This window comes from Gobio gobio, assembly GCF_949357685.1.
Source record: "Gobio gobio genome assembly, chromosome: 9".
In the NCBI taxonomy this organism is placed as follows: domain Eukaryota; kingdom Metazoa; phylum Chordata; class Actinopteri; order Cypriniformes; family Gobionidae; genus Gobio; species Gobio gobio.
Window position 1 is genome coordinate 40781857 of NC_137115.1, and position 23459 is coordinate 40805315.

A 23459-nucleotide genomic window follows, 5' to 3' on the forward strand; every position below is an offset into this window, starting at 1 on the left:
GGTTTAATTAACCCACCTTAGTTAAAGCTGCAGTCCATAGTTTTTCCTCTTTGTCGCCATCTCTGTCCGAAATCTGCAATTGCAGTTATTCGCGGAATTATCAACTTTACGTGAATTGTGCCTCGGCACGGCACAGCGTGGAGGAATCCAATGTTATGAGGAGAATGTGCGGCTGCAGTCACTGCACCGGTGTGGATACTGTCATTCGGAATCACATTCTACTGTTTGAAAGTATGACCAACATAATAATTTTCACCGGAAAATGTCTACTAAGGGGAAAAAAGCATTGCAGTAAGTCGCGATGATTAAATCTAACGATCGCTTATTATATCACGTCAAAACATGCAAATTATACTTTGTTTTCAAATTGTTAATGTTAACAACATCAGCATAGCGTGACTACATTTAATGAGTATTAGGGCTACGTGTAGTTTAGTTTCCATTTCTGTGCAGTCTAATTTCTAACTGTCATATACCATCAAATTAATGTGGAGGGCTAGCACAAAACAATTGATATTTACCATAATGGACATAGGCACAACAAAGAAAACTCCGTAACTGTATGAATTAAGCGAACAAGTGTGCTTCTGTTACATAATTTAACCATTGAAATGTCTTGTCCAGCAGAAAAAAAGCGGTCTCTTGAACCCCAATAAAACATTAAAGCCATTCTTATCCTTATTTTCGCATGGGCCCGGTTGCAGTCTCTTTTTTTCTGTAGCCACTCCGAGAGTGCGTCTCAATCAGCTCCCTAACTCAAACTCAGTAGTCAGGGCACTGATCAGGGAGTCAGCCCATTGATAATGTCCTGATCAGTGCCCTGACTACTGAACTAGGGAGCTGATTGAGACGCACCCCGAAAGTCCGAAGTCTTTCGCATTTTACAACGGGTGAACCTCCAGTTGTCACTGGTAATTGTCGTTTGAACCTTTCTGGATCTGCCATCAAATTGATAAGTTTAATTATATCAAGTGCTGTGAGAAAAGGCTATAAATCTCCACCTCCAATATCCTCACACGCAATATAGCCTAATAGCCGGGACACCACCTTTATGTGTACAGATGTGACATAATGACGGTAAGATATGCTTGAATTTCCCGTGTAAATCCACCAGTATCACTGGAATTATAACATTATAACATTATTACAAGCGTAGTACAGTAAATAAATCGAGCTAAGGTAAGCAGATAGTATTGAACACTAACTGGTTATGTACTTGCTCAAATTTATTTTGGATAATTTTTAACCCAAAAAAGTTACAGACTGCAGCTTTTATCGTAAAATATTACCATTTCATATAAATCCCTTCACACATAAAGTCATAGCATTGAAATTAGACACAGTATATGTATATTATATGTATTCCACACTTTATTTGCTTCTACTTTAGAACACTCAATGGTAATCTAATCAAAATATGGAACAGTAATAATAAAAAAAACTGAAATTGAATGCGTTTCTGATTTGTTTATATGTTTCTGTCGGCCGGATGAGGATGTTTGATTTCTCATCACTAGCTTCAAATATGCCACTTCGCTGCATAACGACTGCATAAAAACGTCCAGATTAATATAAAATAATGCAAATAGATGGTAACAAACGTGACATTAAATATTTGGATCAGACTTGAGTGTTTTTGTCACATTGTTTTAACCGCTTGAGGTACTAATGTTAGCATCCTCTCAGCCTCGATGGCATTAATACAACATCTAGTCAACAGATGAATTACTTTATAGTGATAGGAAAACATTTACTGTAGTGTATAACATACCGTTTTGTTGTCTGTTTTAAATCTGTTTAAGAGTGTACCACTCTATGCATCAGCCTCATGTGTCAGTCGCTATAGCAATGGATGCAAGGAAAAGGAAAGCACTTGTTTGCAGTCTTCCGAATTTATTTTGTAGTTAGTAACGAAAATGCTTTGGGGAAATGTATCGGAGTATAAGTATACATCTTATGTAGGAATTGTAGTGGAGTAAAAGTACAATTTGACAGAAATATAAAAACTCAAGTAAAGTATAGATTCTCCCCAAAAATACTCAAGGACTGTAACAAAGTATTATTACTTTGTTACATTACACCACTGCATTTCACTGTGCTGGTTTTCAATTGCTTTTCTATATAAACATGCTAGGCAATCATATTTGACCATTGCTTTTATGTCTAGCCTGTTTTACTCTGTCTTGCGCATGATGCAGCATTCTAAATTTAAGAGAAGTCTAGACACTGGGTCTCATTCACTAATAATTGCAGGGATTATTTTGTATTTGTACGCATATGAGAACATCTCACGAAAAATCTCTGGCTAATTCACAACACCTATGCACATGAATTTAGTGAATTTGGAGTATTCTAAATGAGTGGCCGCATACACAAGGGTAGTCATTTGCATAAAACGTCCAAACCGTCTCCGCATAAGGGCTTTCCAACACAACCTTTCCTTTACAGCCTTTCGTCACTCTTGTCAAACATATGCCGCTTTTGCCAGATCCTCGAGCAATGCCAATTGTGTCAAGTGTGTGATTCTCAAAACCAGTTCAAACACAATAAACACCTTTTATATAGACCTCATGAGCATAAATCTGCGAAGTTTTTCAGAGAAACTTCATAGCTGAAGCTATAACGCAGCTCTTTCTTACTTTTTCACTGTATATGATAAAATATATTTAAGATCAAATAAAATTGTGTATTATTAATATAATATAATATCAATTAATATAATATAATGTGTTAAGATTAAATATAACTTCTTAACATGATGCCGCTTAGAGAAAGTTTTGCTTTTTGCATGCGTGTGGTTTGTCGTTCCTACATTTTTTTCGTAAATTTAGAATACATTTTAGTACAAACTTTTTTATTTGGGCGAATCATGATTTGTTCGTGAAAACGTTCATGCACATAAAGTTTACATGTACGCATGCTTTGTGAATGAGACCCAATGTGTCTTTTTTTTTTTATTCCACTGTGTCTCACGATTGTAAATGGTATGGTAAGGAGTAGCTTGAACATCCTGTCTAACATCTCCTTTTGTGTTTAATGCAAGAAAGCAAATTATATGATTTTGGAATAAAATGAGTTAATAAATGGTGAGAGGATATACAATTTTGGATGAACTCTCTCTAACTCTCGTTTTAATAACAGTTGTACGATGATGTTAAGTTATGTGTTCTTGCGAATCTTCTCCTGATCTCATTGTGGTGTTAATTTGTTTGTCTGCAGGGCTTCATTTGTCCCCAGTGTATGAAGTCACATAACTCTGCTGAGGAGCTCTTCAAACATTATGAGGTGTTCCATGAGCCAGGAGACCAGCCGTCTCCCTTCAGCCCTGGCAGGTGGGCTTCTGTATTATTAAGCCCTTCTTGCTCCCTTTCCTGTGTGGAAAACTCATCTGCTCAGTCAGATAATCTTGCCATCCTGAGATTAAGGCTGCATTTAATCTTGAAGTAAAATAAGGAACATAGAAAAGAAAGAAAGAAATAGTCATATTGTTTTACTGTGGACCGTTTTTCTTTGGAATAACCTGTAGGGATGCATGTTATTTCAAAGAAACACCATGTATTGCGGCATGTTATTCCAAAGAAAAATGCTCAATATGAAAAGTTTATAATAAAGGTGTGTGTTTTTCTTGTTAAGGGAGGATCTAGTCCTTCTTCGACAGGAAGTCCAAGATTTACAGGCTTCACTGAAGGTATTCTACCTTTCACTCCCAGCCTTCTTATCAGCCTTAGTATGCCTGAAATGCGCACTACTCATAGCATCATTACTCAATGATGTTATTTCCCTTTGGATGTGTCTAGTGGGTTTAAAATTGCTGATGTGCAATTCTTGTGTGGTTTTTTTTGCAGGAGGAACGCTGGTTTTCTGAGGAATTGAAAAAAGAATTAGACAAAGTGCAAGGACAACTAACAACTAATAAAGTAAATCCTTTGAAATGCTTGGTTGTTCACACAGAGATCAAAGATGGTTTAAGAATAGTTTACACTTTTTATAACGTCTATTGATTCCTGAAGGAATGTTTGCTGCGTTCTCTAATTGAATTAGTGGATGTGTATCGATTTTAGGTCCCGCAGAGTGGCGGTACCAGTGGAGAAGAATCAGGTTAGTTGAGTAGTGTTAATTATTTCTTTAAAGGAATGTATCCGGTTCAATACAAGTTAACCTCAACAAATAGATCTGTGGGATTACATTGATTAATTGATTGCAATCTTAAATCTCTTGAACATTTGTATAAATGGTTGTTTGCCGATTTTTAAAGCATACAGGTTCATTTTGTGAAGCTGCAGTCAGTATTTCTATTTTCTCAGAGCTTGAGATAAAGCTCAACGAATCTGAGACAGAGAAGTTCAACCTTAAACAGATGAAAGACTTATTTGAACAGAAAGCTGCTCAGCTCGCAACTGAGATAGTTGGTAAGTTTGCAGGAAAGTTCCTGCCTTTTATATTTATGCAATGTATGCTGTTTGTTTCCTTTATATAATGTAATGTAATAAATTGTGGCTTTAAAATGAGCGTTTCATATCTCAGACATCAAATCTCGTTATGATGAGGAGAAAAGCATGAGAGAAGCGTTGGAGCAGAGGCTGGCCAATCTAAACCAAGATCTGCAGAGAGAGAAACAGGAGAAGGAGAAATTGGCGGCAGAGCTGGTAATGTCTCCTTTATTGTCTCATGATAATTAATGAGTTCGCATCCTCTCAGCTGCCGCTGTGCATACTTCATCAATCTCTCCCAGCTTAATCCTGTCTGTCATTGGCTCTCCTCCAGCTTCAGAGGCCTGGAATGGAAGACGTGGAGGTGTTGAAGAAAGAGCTGGTGCAGGTGCAGACTCTCATGGATAACATGACCCGAGAGAGGGAGGAGGAGTCTGAGCGCCTCAAGAGCCAATACGAACAGCTACAGGCCAACTTTACTACCTCAGAGGTGAGCTCAAACCTGCTGTGACCTTGTCTGCATTGTACAACTGACGTAAGGACAGAGTTACCATGATGTTTGCTTTATAAACAATCGATCCCTGAGCTGTTTATTCGGAAAATGTAGGTATTGATAGAATCTGGCAAATATGGAGACTCTTGCCAGAATCAATAGCGTGTAAAGTCAGGGATAATAAGAGGTCATTTTGAGACAGTGACAAGCAGCTGACCTTTGAATGGGTGCATCAGTGACGTCACTGTTGAAGCAAAGTGAGACTATGACCAATTGTACTGGTTACCCTGTCTAGACGACAACTATGAAGACACACTCACAAGGGATTTCATACGTTTGGTTTCAATAATAATGTAGTATCCGAACGTGTTTGTTAAATATCTGAGGGTCACTCTGACTGTCCTTTCTAACAGATTCCTGAGGTTAACCATTAACCCACTGGCAGGCCGCCCACCTCTGAGTGTTTCCTGTAAACAAACATGCCTGTAAACGCCTGCACTTTTGACCTAAAAATTGCTTCTCATTATATAAGGTCCCTCAAAAGCAGAATAGTCCTGGTTCATAGATCATTACAAACAGGTCACTGAAGTGCACTTTTTTTCAGATATTCTGGTTTGGCTTTGGTTGGTCTACACAAGTTAAATGCTGCCATCTAGTGACTGTATAAGGAAATTTAATGAGGAAGAAGGTTGCGAATCTCATTCTTCACAATATACCTCCATACATCCATTAGATTATAGTGTCTCTGTTCCAGACTCTAGAGAGCTGTCTAGGAAAGCACTAAGCTGCAACTTAATAACTGATTTGTTTCTTACACACACACACACACACACACACACACACACACACACAAAAGTTAGATGATTGATTTTGAACAGTGATGCACCTTTTTTAGTATTCTTAGATTAATAGAAAATTCAAAATAACAATGTTTTTAACAATGCAAACGTCTTTACAGTTACTTTTGATCCATTTAAAGGCACAATATGTAATATTTTTGGATTAAAATATCAGCCGTATCAGTCTCACTCATGCTTTCCTCAATTCTTCTTGTGTCAGGAAATCGTGAAAACTGAGATAAGGGTGTTGGCCGTTGTTTAGAATTAGAGTAGCCGGATCGCTGCAGTAATGCCAGCGAGAGGATTCAGCCATTAGTTTTGATTGCGTTGCAATAGTACTGGAAGTAGCGATACTCTGCTTCACTTACCAGAAATAGGAAGTGTGATAAAGATCTATTCACGGTGTCATCAAGCTATGCATTTGTTATTGTGTTGAATAAGCGACCTCTAGCGGCGGAATTTACATACTGTTTCTTTTGGCATCCTTGCTGAATAAAAGTATGAATTTCTTTTAAAAAAAACCCTCACTGACTAAAAATGCCACAGCCAGGGTTTTGTTCCAATGCGCTTGTCATAACCTGTAGGCACAGTGTATTGGCACCCTTGTCTCTGTACTGTGTGTCCTGTCTCACCTCACTGGTTTGTGTATTGTGTGTTCTTCCCCCTTGTTCTCTCTCACACTTCACTTAACACTGCACCTGCTTTGCGTTCTCTTGGAGATTCGTAAACTCGAGGTAACCATTTTATGTCTTGAGTGCCTTTCATAATTGTTTTTCATAATTCTTCCTCAATTTCCCTTTTTTCTTTATTACATTATGCAGCATTGAAGTAGTCCCTCTTAATGTCTATCGCTGCGTCCCAAGTAGCCTACTTGTACAATGCCCTAAAAGTATGTACTGTTTTTTTGTTAAGAAAAAATACATACTTTTGAGTATGTAGCAAAAGAGTAGCCAATACTACTTTGTCATAATTGTGTCTTTAACAGACCACTCTGTCACTTAGTTACGTGCATCCTGTCACCGTTTAAACTGCCCTGTCAATCATTTTGTCACAGTTAAAATCCTTCACATTCTATTTGATTTAATTTTCTACTGTATCAGAGAGAAATCATTTTGCAAGTTGATCTGCCAGTCGTGTGTCTTTCATGCGGACTCGGAGAACTCTCATCATTTGTTTGCATAATGATGCACTTAAAAGATAATGACCAAACATATCTTTAAAAAAGTTCACAGTGCTGTTGTAGATGAAATATAATGTGGATAACATCAAATAAATATATTTTTGTTAAGTTACATACTGGCTATTAATCACTCAAACCCTTTTGTCTAAACCTCTCTACTTAAAGGGATAGTTCACCCAAAAATGAAAATTCCGTCATTACTTACTCATAGACTTGCTCACCCTCAAGTTGTTCCACACCTGTATGAATTTCTTTCTTCTGTTGAACACAAAAGAAGATATTTTAAAGAATGTTGGTAACCAGACAGTTGACGGCACCCATTGACTTCGATAGTAGGAAAAAATATACTGTGGAAGTCAATGACCGTAAACATTCGATGAACATGGTTACCAACATTCTTTAAAATATCTTCATTCGTATTCAACAGAAGAAAAAAACTCATACAGGTTTGGAACAACATCGAGTAAATGCTGACAATTAAAATTTTTGGGTGAACTATCCCTTTAAATGTTGGTCTCTCATATCTACCATGTCTGCCATGTATTTTTAACACTTGTTAAATGAGTATGAATTGGGACGCAGCATACATTCTTTTATGTTCTGCATGTCATAATTTGTTTCATCAAAATGCAATGTTCTTTTCAATTTCTCACTCACATTTAGAGTACTTTATCCAATGAAAAGTGTATTATACCTAGCAATTCCCTTCTTGCTTTCTTGTTTTTGACACATGGAAAAATATTAGACAGAGTAGACGGCATTAAAATTGATGCAAGCAAAAATGACACTATGAGGGAAGGAAGTAGTCCTAGGTCATGTCCAGGTGCACAGCTAAGAACCCTGCAGATTTTCACAGAGTTTGACCATCTAGAGCTCTACAGTATGAGCATTTCAGTACCATTTGAGAGACAATTTATGTCTTTACTGTAACTTTTGACCAATTTGAAGTTGTTTCTGGAAAAAAAAATTGTTTATATTAATTTCATCAGCGTAATGTTTGACATCCAGTTACCCAACAGTGCACCACAGCAGACTGTTCTTCTGTCCTTCACAGCTTCTATATTGTTTGCTTGAAATGAATTACAGGCCAGACTCTGACTAGACTAGTTTTCTGCGGCAGTCTCACATTTGTGTGCTTGTTTATAGACAACGATTGCTCAGTTGAAGGCGGAACTGCAGAAGGGTCCTCAGGAGGCAGCGGTCTACACCCAACAGATCCACCAATTACAGAGCAACCTGAACAACTTCCAGCAGCAGTCCCAGGTAACACTCACAGACACAAACAGATGCAGATATGTTGCGTCTAGAGTTACTGGACCACCCTAAGCAACGAGGCATGTGCTCTATGCTCGCAGCAAATCCAGCTGTATATTTTAATGGCCTATTTTATGGCTTCACAGAACACATGCCAATGCCGACTATGTTAAGACCTTCCAGCCTCTGCACCCACTTCCAAATTTAAGTTTACTGTACCTCCACTGTTTACAAGCACTAGCAGTTGGCTTTCAGGAAACGGCTTGACACATTTCTCAGGAAGCTGGTCGGGCTGCTGGCCCCGTGTATCCAGTCCAAACTGGCCCCATTGACCTGTCAGCACCCTGTGCGTTTTGATTTGATTTTGAAGAGTGTTGACATGCACATCACAGATGCGGTGTAATTAAAGCAGCAGGGGATGATTCGTCTCGTGCCTGTTTTGATGGTCAGAGCGATATATGGCCGCAGGTAATGACCCACAACTGTCTATTCTATAGTTCAAGTTGTCAGGACGGGATTAGGAGATCAGAGTCCAAAGGCGCGCTGACTTCTGAAAAATGTGGACCATGGTACTGATTGGAAGTGAAGTAGGGGCGATTTAAAGGGTCGTTAATAGAACCATCCCTGTGAAATAAAGGGGTAAATATAAACGATAATTTTAAGTTCAAAGGGAAGATGCTTTCAAGGACAGGAATAAGAGCAAGGGCAAACTTAAACTTGCTACTCACTTATTTTAAGTTTCAAGTAGCCTATAACTTTTTAAAGGCTGCATAACATTATTAAATATTTCTTTCTTTATTGGTAACACTTTATAATGAGGTATAATTTGTTTGGGGTGAGTTATCCCTTTAAGATTCTTTCAGACACTTGGAGGACTGAATAGAAAATGGGATAATGCAAGAATACACTGTTAACAGCAACACATGACCATATGTGAATTAGCTCTACAAAGATGTTGGATGAAAAGAGAAAGGGTATTCGGCTGCTCTTAACCTTGACATTATGAATGGAAGCAAAACCCGGGATATGATGTATTTATCGTCTCCGTGTCACCATTGTGTTTGTCACTGCGCCCTTATCCTCCTTGCCCTTTTTATAGCTGTCACAAGTAAAGGTCAGAACACAATTACCCAGCCCTGCCCTCATAAAACTCATAAAAGAGGTCTGGGAGATATCTCAGAATTCTCAGACATTTTGTCAGCATGCCGTTAAACTTTGGCATCTTATTGAATTGTGATGTTCTGTATACATAGACTGGTCTGATGAATGCTTGTTTACGGTGTTTTCTAACTTTTCATTATTAGAAAATAAATGTTGTGTGAATGAGCTATCATTTTACACAACAAGTATCTAATCTTTCTGCCACTCCTCAGCTTTTGTCAGAGAAGTTATCTCGTAAGGAGAAGGAGAATCAGGAACTTGAGGAGCGTCTGGGTCAGGAACAGTCCGCTAAGAAGAGTCTTCAGGCTAATCTGCTCCAGAAAGACCTGGACCTCCAGGAGAGTCAAGCCCGGGTGTCATCAGGGGAGGCAGCTCTGAGTCGGGCCCAGACTGAATCGACCGAACGCGTGGAAGAGATCGCACGACTCAGACAGGAACTCGGTGAGCTGGAGAAGAACCACCAAGAGTTGAAGGCAGAGAGGAAACAACTCCAACAGCAGAGAGAGGATAAAGAAAACCAGGGCCTGCAGCAGCAAAGTGAGATCAGCAAGGTCAGAAAGAGATACAATACTATAAAAAAAACATCTGTCCAGTTAGAATTAAATCCATCTATCCTTTCATTCAGAATCAAACCCATTCATCCATGCAATTCAATTAAAAAAAAAATATATATGATCATAATCAAAATCAAATCCATTTATCTTGAATCAATCCCATCCATCCATTACACAATTATACTTGTACAGTAGCAATCTATATTAAGATGATATGATATCAAGCTGTATCATAATCAGGCTCTCATATTTTCATCCTCTTCAGCTGCATGCGAAGCTGCTGGACACCGAGCGTCAGTTGGGGGAGCTGCAGGGCCGGCTGAAAGAACAAAGACAGCTGTCAGGAGAGAAACTCAAAGATCGGGAACAGCAGGTGGCAGACCTGCAGCTTAAACTCTCCCGCGTGGATGAACAGGTAAAGATATAAAATAGCGGATTATTATACATTTTTCAGGACTGGACATGCAAGCTGGAAGACTTGGAGCACATGAATGCAGTGATGCACACTGAGAGTAATTATTAGTTTAATCAGCTTCTTAATTTATAATGTGTGTATTTACGTGCACAAGCCAGGCAGAATAATTATTACTATGGTGGCCTTGAGTGTCTTGTTTTCACTCTTAACCACTGCATGTGTCTCTCTCTCTCTCTCCCTCCCTCCGTATGCTTGGATACATCTATGACCATGTTTGTGTAGTTAAAGGAGACCTCTACCAAGTCTACTGACCTGCAGCATCAGCTGGAAAAATCCAAACAGCAAAACCAAGAACTACAAACAATTCAGCAGAGCACTAATGGAAAACTTAGAGAAGCACAGGTAAACATAACTGTAGCATCTCATAAAGAGTCCAATGACTGGGTTTTTCTAGAAAAAAAAACAATATTTTCTTCATTGTGCATAAAAAATGTGTGTAGACATGTGTCAGGATATTGCTGTTATCACAGGCAGGGCTCAACATCAAGGATGACCCATTTTTTGAAGATATGGCATCTTCAAAAATGTGTTTTATGTATTAATGACACTATAGCTATATAATTTCGAGATGTTATTGAGATTAAAACATAATTATTTGTATTATTTGGAAAGAAAATACATTTAATTAAATATAATTTGTTATACCTTTTTATTCTTTTTATATACATGTATATCTAGTTATATAATTTTGGTCAGTAAGTTTTGAAAGCTTGAAAGTAGTCTCTTATGCTCACAAAGGCTGTATTTATTTGATCAGAAATAAAGTAATATTGTGAAATAATAATAACACAATTTAAAATAACTTTTGTCTTTTTGTCTTACTTTGAAATGTAATTTATTCTTGTGATGGTAAAACTGAACTTTCAGCATCATTACAGCAGTCTTTAGTGTTACATGATCCTTCAGAAATCGTTCTAATATGATAATATGCTGCTCCAGATTGTATCAATGTTGAAAACAGTTGTGCTGCTTAATATTGATACATACATGTTTCTTTGACCTTCCCACGCAGAACGACCTGGAGCAGGTGTTGCGTCAGATCGGGGACAAGGACCAGAAGATCCAGAATCTTGAAGCTCTGCTGCAGAAGAGTAAGGACAGCGTGAGCCAGCTGGAGGCAGAGAGAGAGGATCTGTGTGCTAAGATCCAGGCCGGTGAAGGAGAGGCAGCTGTGCTGAACCAACTACAAGAGAAAAATCACTCGCTACAGGAACAAGTACTGGACACTGCACTAGTATGACTACACAATCCTACTCTTTGAACAGGGCAGAATCTGACTCTAGTTTTCCACATCTGTATTAATTCAGATTACGCAGCTTACTGACAAACTCAAGAACCAGTCAGAGAGCCACAAACAGGCTCAGGACAACCTTCATGACCAGGTACAGGAGCAGAAGACCCACCTGCGTTCAGCGCAAGACTGCTGCCATGGCCTAGAGACCACCATCTCTGAACTTAACACTCAACTTACAGAGAGCAAAGAGAAGGTTGCTCAGCTAGACACACAGGTACTTGAAAAATACAAGCATGAAAAATATGTCCATTTCTGTCCAGGGTTGTTATTGTTAAAGGGTTAATTCACCCAAAAATTAAATATGAAAGCTAAATATTAGAGCTTTATATCCCTCCAATGACAGCTACACAACTACCACTTTTACGCTTCAAAAAGTTCATAAAGAGAACGTAAAACTAATCCATATGAATTTTGCGGTTTAGTCCAAACTTTCTGAAAGAGACACGATCGCTTTATATGATCAAAAGATTGAATTTAGGTTTTTATTCATATATAAACATTCATTAACGCACACATCAGTTATGGTAAACGGAAGCTTCCCGCAAGAACCAATGAGGTTTGTTCTTCCGTGTCAAGGATGTTTGAGCTTCTGTTCATGTTCGCTGATCAATGTTTATATGTGAATAAAAGCCTAAATTCGATCTGGAATAAAAACAAATTAAATAGAAATAGAAAAGAAAATGACAAAAACTCATTTTTTTTATAAAATCAACCGAACTGAAAAAAATGAAATAAAAGCTCATTTAAAATATAATAAATACTATAATTGTATATAAATAATACTAAAATAACACTGCTTTAGTTGAATTTATTAACCCTTATGCCATTCTAACCCAGAATGATGTTTTCTGTGAACTGTTCCTTTATTGCAAAGTGACATTAGAATGATTTTTTTATTTATTCCAGCCTGATGATTTCTTATGTTAAAAGTGTTAAAATATTAGTCAAGTTTATTCATATTTAATTATTATTATTGAATAGTATAAAAAAGAAAACACTCATTACTTTTTTTTCTTAGCTGAAAGCCAAGACAGAGATGTTATTGTCTGCCGAAGCAGCAAAAAGTGCCCAGCGAGCCGACTTGGAGAACCACCTAGAGACTGCCCAGCATGCACTGCAAGACAAGCAACAAGTATGTACTATTGCTTTGACACCATTTGAACCTAGTATATTTGTATTTGTCAAATACAATAGTCACAAGTGTATTGTAAGTTCAAAGAAGAGTTTTCGTGTGTGTTTACGCAGGAGTTGAGTAAAGTGCAAGCTCAGCTGGAGGAGCAGGGCCGCAGGCTGCAGGAGAAGCAGGAGCAGTGCTCTCAGCTGGAGACCGCTCTGAAGGACAGCAGAGACAAACTGCTGACTGCAGAGCAGAGACTAGAGACACTGGAGACCCAGACTAAGGTCAGCGTCACTGCAGCACATTTCTGCTTTGTCACTATGACTTCCATGCTTGTTGCGTATGGTAGATGTCAAATGTCAATAATCAGACAACAATGCTGACAAGAAATTGGTCTTGATTTATTTCTTTACTGTTTGTTATTGACTATTCACTTACTAATAATTATTTGGAATGTTTCCTTGATTGAGAAATACTTAAAAGCTGCATGCTGTTGTATAAATTGAGTGAAATATCTATGATCTGATTTTCTGTTTTCTGTGTGTTTTTGTCTGATACAGAAAGCAGAGGTTGAGTTAATTGAGCTTCGCTCTGGAAGGGAACAAGCTCAGAAGGAGCAGCAGATGCTGAAGAAGCAGATCAGTGAGCTGGAGATAAAGACGAAGGAGCTGAACTGCCTTTTAGACTCTGAAAAACAAGGGTAGGTACTTTTATATTGGAAACTGTGCAATGTTAAAGACCGAAACATCTTGAGGACAGTTTTAGTGTTGGTGGAACCTGAAACTGAAAATTAGAATAGGACACATTGAAGGGTTCTTATTTTCTTTAAAAAAAAACATCAACATGCATGCATACAGTACATGCATACAGTTTGTCTAGTTTCCCAAAAGAGAAAGATTATACCTTTTTTATATGTGTATTTGCTTAATTCTTGGAGTACACTAGCATAACAGGCATGGGGTCAGTAAGAATTTTTAAGGATGCTTTAAATTGTTTAAAAGAAACGGTAAAGACATTTATAATGTAACAAAAGATTTCTATTTCAAATAAATGCTGTTCTTTTGAATAAAGAATCCAGAAAAAGTCTCACGATTTCCACAAAAAAAAAAACACTTTTAAACATTGACATTAAGAAAAAAATTAATTCTTGAGCACCAAATCAGCATATTAGAATGATTTCTGAAGGATCAAAGCTTTGAAAAAAACCTGAGAAAATTCAGCTTTGACATCACAGGAGTAAATTACATTTATTCTAGAATGTAATTTATTACAGTTACATTAAATTTCACAATATTACTGTATTTTTCATCAAATAAACATAGTCTTGGTGATCATAAAAAACATTTTAAAACCATTTCAAAATCGTACCAACCCCAAACCTTTAATATGATAAGTATAGATCACAGACGTGACTTATTAATTCCCTTTCGTTTTTGTTTCAGAGCTGCCACCCAGCAAGCGGAGTTGAAGAACAAAACCTCAGCCCTCTCTGAAACAAGACAACAGCTAGAGAAGGCAGAGCAAGAGCGTGTAACCCTGCAGGCCAGCCTGGATAAACTGTCTCTGGAGGGTCAGAAGCGGCAGGCAGAGTTGGACAAGAAAGTTCAGGGTCTGAGCGCAGATCTCCAGAAAGCTCAGGAGGTGAAGGAAGCTCTGACTAAAGAAATGGCAACAGTGAAAGAGGCTCTGAGCAAAGCTTCTAAAGCCCTGAAAGAGAGCCAGACTCAACTGGAGAAAGAAAAGAAGAGCAGCAAGGCCACTTTGGAAGAGAAGGTGGGTCACATGAGTTTTGGCCTCAAAAACTACTTGGAAACTTGTATGTATAAAAATAAATGAAAGTCGTGGCATACAACAAATCTCACATCCTCATTTCACAAAAAGAAGTTTAAATATCAACTTTTCTCTCATTTTTAGGAGAAGATTTATCAGAAAACACAGCAAGAACTTCAGAAAAACACGGAGACCACTTCTAAAGAGCTCAGCCATGTCAAAGGTCAGCTCGAGAAATCGATAGAGGTAAGAATGCGAAATTGAACTCCAGTTAAGTTTCAAGGAAGCATAAATCCCATGTTAGATGAATCATGATATTTCACAATTGCTGAATTTTTTAGGCAGAAAAGGGTCTTCAATCTCAGCTGACCTTACTGAACACTCAGCTGAAACAATCTCAAGATACACTGAAAGAAAAAGAAACGAGTGCACAGCAGCTACAGGCAGAGCTGAAGACTACACAGGGGTCCTTGAGCCAGGAAGTGAAGAAATTTAAGGCACAAGTGTCTGAGTTGCAGGCTTCCCTCTCTAAAAAGGCACGTACTGTCTTTTTACGCACTAATTTGTCATAAAATGCACATGAATGTACTCTTAATCCCAAATCGAATGCCTTATTTCCTGTTCTTAAAGGATAGTCCACCCACAAATGAAAACTATGTCATTATTACCCTCATGTCGTCCCAAATCTGTATAAATTTCTTTCGTCTGTCGAACATGACAAAAGATATTTTGAAGAATGTTGGGAACCAAACCGTTTCGATTCACGTTGATGTTTTGTCCATACAATGGAAGTCAATAGGTACCAAAACCGGTTACCAACATTCTTCAGAATATCTTCTTTTGTGTTCTGCAGAAGAAAGAAATGGGTTCAGAAAAACATGAGGGTGAGTAAATTATGGCAAAATTTAAAATTTTGGGTGGATGATGTCATTGGACATTATGATTGAACTACTTCTTGTGTTTCAGACCGAAGAGGAGGCCAGGCTGAAGGAGCAGGTGACGGCGCTGTCTAAAGATTTAACCTCTGAAAAGGATCGCTGTGGAGAGCTACAGAAGACCAGCGACAACACCAAAGAGAGTCTCGCTGCCATTCAGTCTGATTACTATGGCAAAGAGTCAGAGCTCTCTGCTGTACGCCAGGACCTCAAGGTCTGTTTTATAAAGTACATGAACATCTTAATAAATTATTATGTGTCGTATCTGATTATTATCTCTTATTTGCCATGTAGGTGTGTGAGGAGAAGCTGGTTCTAGCTCAGGAAGAGCTGGTGGCCAACAGGAACCAGCTTAGTGCTCACGAAACCCAGATCCAGGAGATGAAGACAGGCCGCACGACGCTAGAGAAATACCTTGGCAACAAAGACGAGAAGATCAAACAGCAGGTGGAGGCTCTACAGAAACTCCAGACACAAAAGGTAACAAAATATGCGACAGATTGATGAGATCTTGACCGTTGTGCCCTCAAGCAAGGAAATAAAAGTTATGGAAATAAATGCCACCGTCCTCGATTGTGTGGAGATAATCTGTTCTGTTCTATTCCAGACACAGTGAAACTACAACACAACCTTCTGTTCTAACCTGGAATAGTCATAATTTTAATTTGCTTATCAACACAGACATGGAGACTGTTTATGGAAATGTTAAGTTGTTCAGCTATCTTTGTCTTTTGCAGGAACAAACTGAGGAGCAGCTGAAGAAGGAGAAAGCTCAATGCGAAGAGCTGAGAGAGTGCCAGAGCTCCCTGGAGAAGGACAAAAACAAACTGTCTGCTGATCTCAAAACTCTGGCTGAGAAGAATGAGAAGGTCAGTCTGTTGACCTCTGACCCCAAACCACTTTATATACACTAGGGATGGGGCCGATCCGATCCAGTATCAGTATCGGGACCGATACCAGCGTAATTCACGTATCGGATTTTCTCGATCCAACCAGCGGAGAAATCCGATATCCATGAGCCATGTCTGCGCTTTAACGTTGTCTGCTGAAATGACTCCAAAAGTGATTCCCGTCGGCTAGCTGGCTTCAAACTATGGAATGGATTTCCTGAACGGAGGCGTGGCTCAATGAGACACAGAGTTATGAGACACGCCCCCGCTCAGGAAATCCATTCCGCAGTTTGCAGCCAGATAGCAGTATAGCATTGAGCAGCATTGTGGCTAGCCAACATGTCAGCATGTTTGGAAATACTTCACACTGGAAACACCGCAGAGCAAGACAATGTTTACTAAACCGTAATTCAGAGTCGTACAACACAACGAACGCAATCAAACATTTAAAAAAGCAGACTAGGTTCAGACTAGGGTGACATTTTAAAAGATGATAATCAGGGCTTGACATTAACAATCGCCATCTGCGTGTGTATTTCGGCTGTGGCGTGTAACACTCACTAGCCACTTTGAACTTATTATGGTCTTCTCAAAAGTAGAGATGCTCCGATCAGCATTTTTGGGGCCGATCACCGATTACCGATCACCAAGATCATGATCTGCCGATTGCCGATCACTGCCGATCACAGAATGGCAGGGGAATGGCAATCTTTTATCTATAATCTTGCAGAGTTTGCACCATTTGTAGAAATGAAACTAACTCTAAATTAACTGAGTCAAGATCTTGAAGAACCACCAAGTGTTTATTTTAGAAAATGAGATAACTTAAGGCTACTGTGGGCCATCTTTCCCAAATAAATGTATATAATTATCTCACCTAAATATTTGATCATGCAGTGCATTATTGTTTTTAAAAACAATTTTTCAGGTAGGTCTAAGTATATAGGTAAGAAATACTAAAGACATTTAAGAAGAAATCAAATGTAAATTAATATTGGTCTTCCCTGAATAAATTAAATCAGATGAATCCTTACACTTAAGGTTGCAAAAGTTAGTCATTCAAGAGCAGTGAGTGTCATAAAGGTTCATCAAACAACAGAGACAAAGAGAAACTCAGAGACAGCAGCAGTTTATTCGACAGCTGTCACTTTAAGAGCGAACACGGATACGGTTACATGCAGTTGCACAAACGTTCACTCGCGAGTCACGACGGGGTTTACGTGCACACCAGGCACGTGCAGAGGGGGGGGCTTTGGGTGCTCGAGCCCCTGCCCTTTTTCAAAATGAATCAAAAGTGCCCCTCTCAGACAAATATCAATGATAATATCGTGGTCAATAAAACTAAATAAATGTGATTATTATAACATGACAATGTATACAATAGTAACGAACGGCTCAAAAGTCGGACAATTTCTGTTGAGGCGTTGCCATAACGCGTTGCTATGGGTTGCGTTGCGTGCGTTTTGTTTGACTGCTGATTTTCCACTGTTCGGAAATGGCTCTCGAGACAAATATGGTCCTTTCATAGAGTGTGTGGCCTCGCGGGAAAAAAGTAAACCAATATTTTTTTTTTCATCCATAATCAGAGCTAATGTGTTGATTTAATTACAAATCAATATATTAGCTATATATTTTAAAGTATTACACAATTCACCAAAGCCCGTTTGTCATGTATATACACCAACCAATCGTGATCTGGCAAAGCAGGTTCAAATTCCATTGGGCGATGTGAAGCGGTAATTTTCTGTTCTTATTCATAAATCGGTTGAAAATTACATGGACAGATGAACTAACGTTTGTGGAACTATTTCCTGCGGTTTGTCTCATTTTATAAATCACTGACAAAATGGATTTTAACTGACAACAAACAAATCCCTGCACAAAACCATTCAGCAGCAAAAGTCGCATTAATGGTAAGTAGTGTTAAATTCACTTGTATTTATGTATATTGATACACCGTTTACTATTTCATGAAACTATCAAAGTTAACAAAAACCCAAGTGCCACCGGCACCTACAGGCCTATTAAACTAAGTGTAGGCTGGCGAAATGGTTACATGAAAGGACTTATTACCGTTTTTTAATATTATGCAGCATTATGAAAGAAGTCTCTTATGTTCATCAAGCCTGCATTTATTTGATAAAAAACAGCAATATTGCGAAATATATTAAAATAATGGTTTTCTATTTTAAAATAATTTAAAATATAATTTATTCCTGTGATCACAGCTGGATTTTCAGCATCATTAGGCCTACTCCACTCTTCAGTGTCACATGATCATTCAGAAATCATTCTAATATGAGGATTTAAAGGTCCTGTTCTTCGTGATCCCATTTTTCAAACTTTAGTTAGTGTGTAATGTTGCTGTTAGAGCATTTATAATACCTGTAAAATTATAAAGCTCAAAGTTCAATGCCAAGCGAGATATTTTATTTAACAGAAGTTCCCTTTCAAAGCCTACAGCGAACGGCCGGTTTGGACTACATCCTGGTATTTCCTGCTTTAATTACGTCAGTAGAGCAGTTTGTCGACTAACCTCCACCCACAAGAGTATGCGAAAAAGGGGGCGTGTGGAGAATAGGAAGTGTTGCGTTCGGTTGCGTTTGTATAGTTTGTTTGTCGCCATGTCGCCGAGACGCTGTTATTTTCATCCCGGAGTCAAGTCACCTTTGTTTGGCTTTCCCAGGGACGCTGTACTTAGAGATCATTGAGCGCATGTATCCCCGTTATGGTAAGAGGCGTGACCTTTCCGGTAACGTGCGCTCTGCGTGCGCTATACTGCTGTCGAATCACAACATGGGAACCGCTGGCACAATCAGAACTCGTTACGTATTTCTGAAGGAGCGACTTCATAGAACAGGGAAATCTTTCAAGCCGTTTTGAGGACAGTGAAAACAGCAGTATACAGATAAGTAAATTGTGTGAAAAATACTGTGTTTTTTTACACGCGAAACATGAACACATGTTATATTGCACACTAAACACAATCAAAGCTTCAAAAAAACACGAAAAACGGGACCTTTAATGTCAATGATGGAAACTGTGATACTCTTTTCAAGATTCTTTGATTAATAAAAAGTTAAAAAGAACATAATGTAATAATATTTCACAATATTAGGCTACTGTTTTTTCTGTATTTTTGATTAAATAAATGCAGGCTTGATGAGCATAAGGATAGATATATATAATGTGTATTAGATTAGATTCAACTTTATTGTCATCACACAAGTACGGTACAAGGCAACAAAATGCAGTAAGAGGCTATATATATATATATATATATATATATATTGCCCCTTTTTTACATTTGAGCCCCTGCCCCTGACGAACTCTCTGCACGGCCCTGGTGCACACTCGTCAAGATGATAATTTAGTACATACATTTGTGTGTATCTGACCATTTCAGCGCAATTTGTACTCAAGCTTTTTTGCTCACGATGCGACACTGCCTCGATTGTGCAAAGTGGCAAATCCTGTGTCAACTGTGCAACTCGATTTTAGTGCACATGCGATGCGCTGATGTGAAGCAATTTGAGCATTTTGAAAGGGAGAGAGAGAGCGCGCGCACGCGGTGATTCACGCGCGCTGTTTGTGAACTTACGTCCTACAGAAAGTTTTCAAATGACTGCGTAAGTTATTTAATATAGAAATATGAATTGTACCTCACCTTCAGCATTATAATTATTTTACCTGCGCTGGAAAGAGAATGAGACGGTGTCGCTGCATATCATGCCCTAGCTCTCACGGTAGGTGCGGGTTTATGTGTCGTCAGCATGCGATCGGTTCATGAGATCGGCCTTTTTGGAGACCGCCGATCAATCATCCCAAAGCGATTATCGACCGATCGAGATCGGTTGCCGATCAATCGGAGCACCCCTACTCAAAAGCCATCTGTTATAATCGCGTTGCGCATTATAACCAATCACACGTGTTTCTATTGAGTTTATGGATATAATAATCAGAGGCGTTCTGATTAGCTGAGTTTTGTTCAGAGCGCGCGCTGCTCTCACTCACTGGAATCTACACTCAAAGTAGAGATGAACATGCGATGTACGCTGGAGATTCACTTATCATACAGTGATTGAGAGTTTTTGTTCTATCTCAGCACAGAAAATAGTTTCAAACAAACCCAGTAGAACCATAGCGCATCTGATATGACTGGCATAAAGTTGGCTTGACGTTCGCGAATTTAGGGACCGTCTCTAAAGTTACATAAAACATTGGTAGGCTATACAGGTTTCTAACTTAAATGGCATTTGAAGAGAATGACTTAGTCATAAAACTGACTGTAAAGTGTCCATCTAGGTGTCAGGTATGATGCACACCTTTTGGATTTTTGATATTTAATAAAATAAACTGTCAAATCATAGGAAAATATATGCTTTATTTCATTAGGATACTGTATGGGCTCTTGCACAAAATATGCTAGATTTAAATGTGTCATAGCTGATAGAACACTGATGAGAATATTGCTTGAGAATATATTTACAGAGATAATATTAGAGATTAGAGATATAATATTAGAGATTTATGTATTATGCGTTGCCATTGACGACGGCCATTATAAGGAAGGAAATTCCACAGAATCTAGCTTAAAAAAGTGCTTAGAGCTGCTTGATTTATTTTTTATTTTTTGTTTGTTGATTTTCAAATATAAATTGATAACCGTGATCATTTGGGTCACTATTATCGTGATGTGAAATTTCCATACCATTTCATCCCTAATACGTACATAACATACTTGCCTGTTGAGAGGAGTTTATTTCAGCATAATATAAAATCAACAATAATGATAATAATAATATTAAAGCAAACACAGCTCTGGTATCGGAATTGTATCGATATCCAAATTCAGGTATTGGGATCGGATCGGAAGTGAAAAAATGTGGATCAGTGCATCCCTAATATACACATTTATGAATCAAAGTAACTTCAAAATCTGTTGTTTAAAGGTGCATTGCTTTTCCACTGTAAAAAAGTGACTATTATTATTAATTGTTAAAGGAGTAGTTCACTTTAAAATGAAAATGACCCCATGATTTACTCACCCTCAAGCCACCCAAGCTGTATATGACTTTCTTCTTTCTGATGAACACAATCGGAGCTATATTAAAAAATATCCTGACGCTTCCAAGCTTTATAATGGCAGTGGCAGGGTCCATTTAGTTTGAAGCTCAAAAAAGTACATCCATCCATAATAAATGCACTCTGGCTCTGGGGGTTAATAAAGTCCTTCTGAAGCGAACCGATGGGGTTTGTGTAAGAAAAATATCCATATTTAAAACTTTAGAAAGTAAAATATCTAGCTTCTGGCGGACCGCCTTCCGTATTCAACTTACGAAGAAAGTGTAACGCCTCTCGCCTGTCAAAACGCTTGCGCTACGTTCTAATGATAAGTTGTGCAAGTTACGCTTTGACGTAAGTTGATTACGGAAGGCGGTCTGCCGGAATTGCATTGAATTGTGTGGTAACCGTTTTATAAAAGCTATAGTATGGTTTTTAAGTAAGTAGTGCTGTATCGTGAATAAGTCACGGCTGAAGGGGTTGCAGGCACTCCGCTTTGCCTCCCCCCAAACAGATCACTCGAATAATCGTCAGAATAATCGACTGACTACTTGATTACCAAAATAATCGTTAGTGACAGCCCTAATGAATAGAAAGTTATATATATATTTTGTAACATTGTAAATGGCCTTCATTGAATGTGTCCTTGCTGAATGTCCTTGCTTTTCCCAAACTTTTGAACGGTATATGCTGATAAATGTGAGTATGAAGTCCCAGACCACCGTTGCATCAGCCCATGAAACATGAACAAAGATGCACCTTAAAATGACGTACAGTATCCATTGTCTATTTTTCATTGTCCGCTATTTAAGTAGTTTTATCACCTGGGCTTGTAACCAAAACGGTGCAGATTCAAATCCCACTATATGTGTATAACTGGCATAATCGTTTGAATGTCGCAGGAGCTGAAGGAGCTTCAGGCAGCGAAGCAGCTGTTGATCCAGCAGAAGGTGGAGATGCAGGGGAAAGTGGAAGCAGCTCAAGCATCTCTGGAACAGGAGCAGAGAGAGCATCAGAAGACCAGAGACTCAATCAAACAAAAACAGCAGCTGCTCAAAGCTGAGACCGACAAACTACAGCAGCAATTGGTACTGATTATATTATATTATATTATATTAATAATAATTGTTATTGTTGTTAAAGACTAGCCTGGCTCCGCCTCTTGCGTACTTCCGCTCAGTTTTCATTTTCCTTCAGTACTCCGTCTGGGATTGCGGTATATTCTCTGGTTTTCTCCGGTCAAATTTTAACCGGTCCAATCAGCGAACAGAGCGAGTGGCTGAGAATGATGACGTTGATGTCTTGCGCTAGTTTGAGATGACATGCGTCACAACCAAACGTTTGCGATTGGTTATGGCAGATCCAGAGTGGCTCTGAGCAGATCCAATAGTTTTAAACTTGAACAGAGTACCCGCCTTCAAGTTAGTTAACGCTTGTCAATGGAGAGTGGCCAGACTCTCTGTACAAATGAAATGTACGAGAGTCTAGTATAGTGTTTCTCAACGGGGGCGGTACCGCCCCCCAGGGGGCGTTCAGAGCACAAGGGGGGGCGTTGGAAGCAAGATTCTTGAAAGGGGGGCGTTCAGGTGTTCCTGGGGGGCATTCACAAGTTTATACCAAAGATCCTATGCAAAGATCCAGGCTAGACAAAATTAAACATGTATGATAATTACTTGCAAAATAATGCCTACCACATTATAAAATCTGCCTGTTTAATGCGACGTAAACTATATCGTTTATTTTACAATGAAAGCGCTCAATCCGGTGGTGGCTAGAATCCAGCGCTGACTGGAATCACGCAGCGGAGGAATGGGAAGTTGACAAGCCATTAAAAAAGTATTGACTTAAGAACCACAATAAATCATGTTCATATTCACTCCGGTGATGAATTTTATTTGTATAAAGGTAACACTTTTACATTTTTAGGCATTAATCAATGCAATGCCTAATGCCAAAATGTTTTCTTAAAAGCCCTATTCGCACGGGATTTATTGCCTGGTGAC

The 23459-nt window shown here is 38.6% G+C and overlaps 2 protein-coding genes across 2 annotated transcripts in view; both read left to right on the top strand.

Annotated features, from left to right (window-relative positions):
• The window catches only part of LOC307131743 (uncharacterized protein), a 676237-nt gene that overhangs the window by 18721 nt on the left and 634057 nt on the right, over positions 1-23459 (top strand). The window lies entirely within an intron of this gene.
• Positions 1-23459, top strand: part of eea1 (early endosome antigen 1) — a 37042-nt gene that overhangs the window by 3140 nt on the left and 10443 nt on the right. The window contains exons 3-25 of the mRNA XM_079825582.1: positions 3220-3332; positions 3634-3688; positions 3846-3917; positions 4062-4098; positions 4305-4409; positions 4525-4646; positions 4765-4920; positions 8089-8205; positions 9570-9908; positions 10177-10326; positions 10609-10728; positions 11399-11602; positions 11694-11894; positions 12699-12812; positions 12926-13081; positions 13358-13497; positions 14240-14570; positions 14712-14813; positions 14909-15103; positions 15534-15716; positions 15797-15982; positions 16240-16371; positions 22359-22544. Of these exons, the coding sequence (XP_079681708.1) occupies positions 3220-3332; positions 3634-3688; positions 3846-3917; positions 4062-4098; positions 4305-4409; positions 4525-4646; positions 4765-4920; positions 8089-8205; positions 9570-9908; positions 10177-10326; positions 10609-10728; positions 11399-11602; positions 11694-11894; positions 12699-12812; positions 12926-13081; positions 13358-13497; positions 14240-14570; positions 14712-14813; positions 14909-15103; positions 15534-15716; positions 15797-15982; positions 16240-16371; positions 22359-22544 (3516 nt within the window). The remainder of the gene's footprint in view (positions 1-3219; positions 3333-3633; positions 3689-3845; positions 3918-4061; positions 4099-4304; positions 4410-4524; positions 4647-4764; positions 4921-8088; positions 8206-9569; positions 9909-10176; positions 10327-10608; positions 10729-11398; positions 11603-11693; positions 11895-12698; positions 12813-12925; positions 13082-13357; positions 13498-14239; positions 14571-14711; positions 14814-14908; positions 15104-15533; positions 15717-15796; positions 15983-16239; positions 16372-22358; positions 22545-23459) is intronic.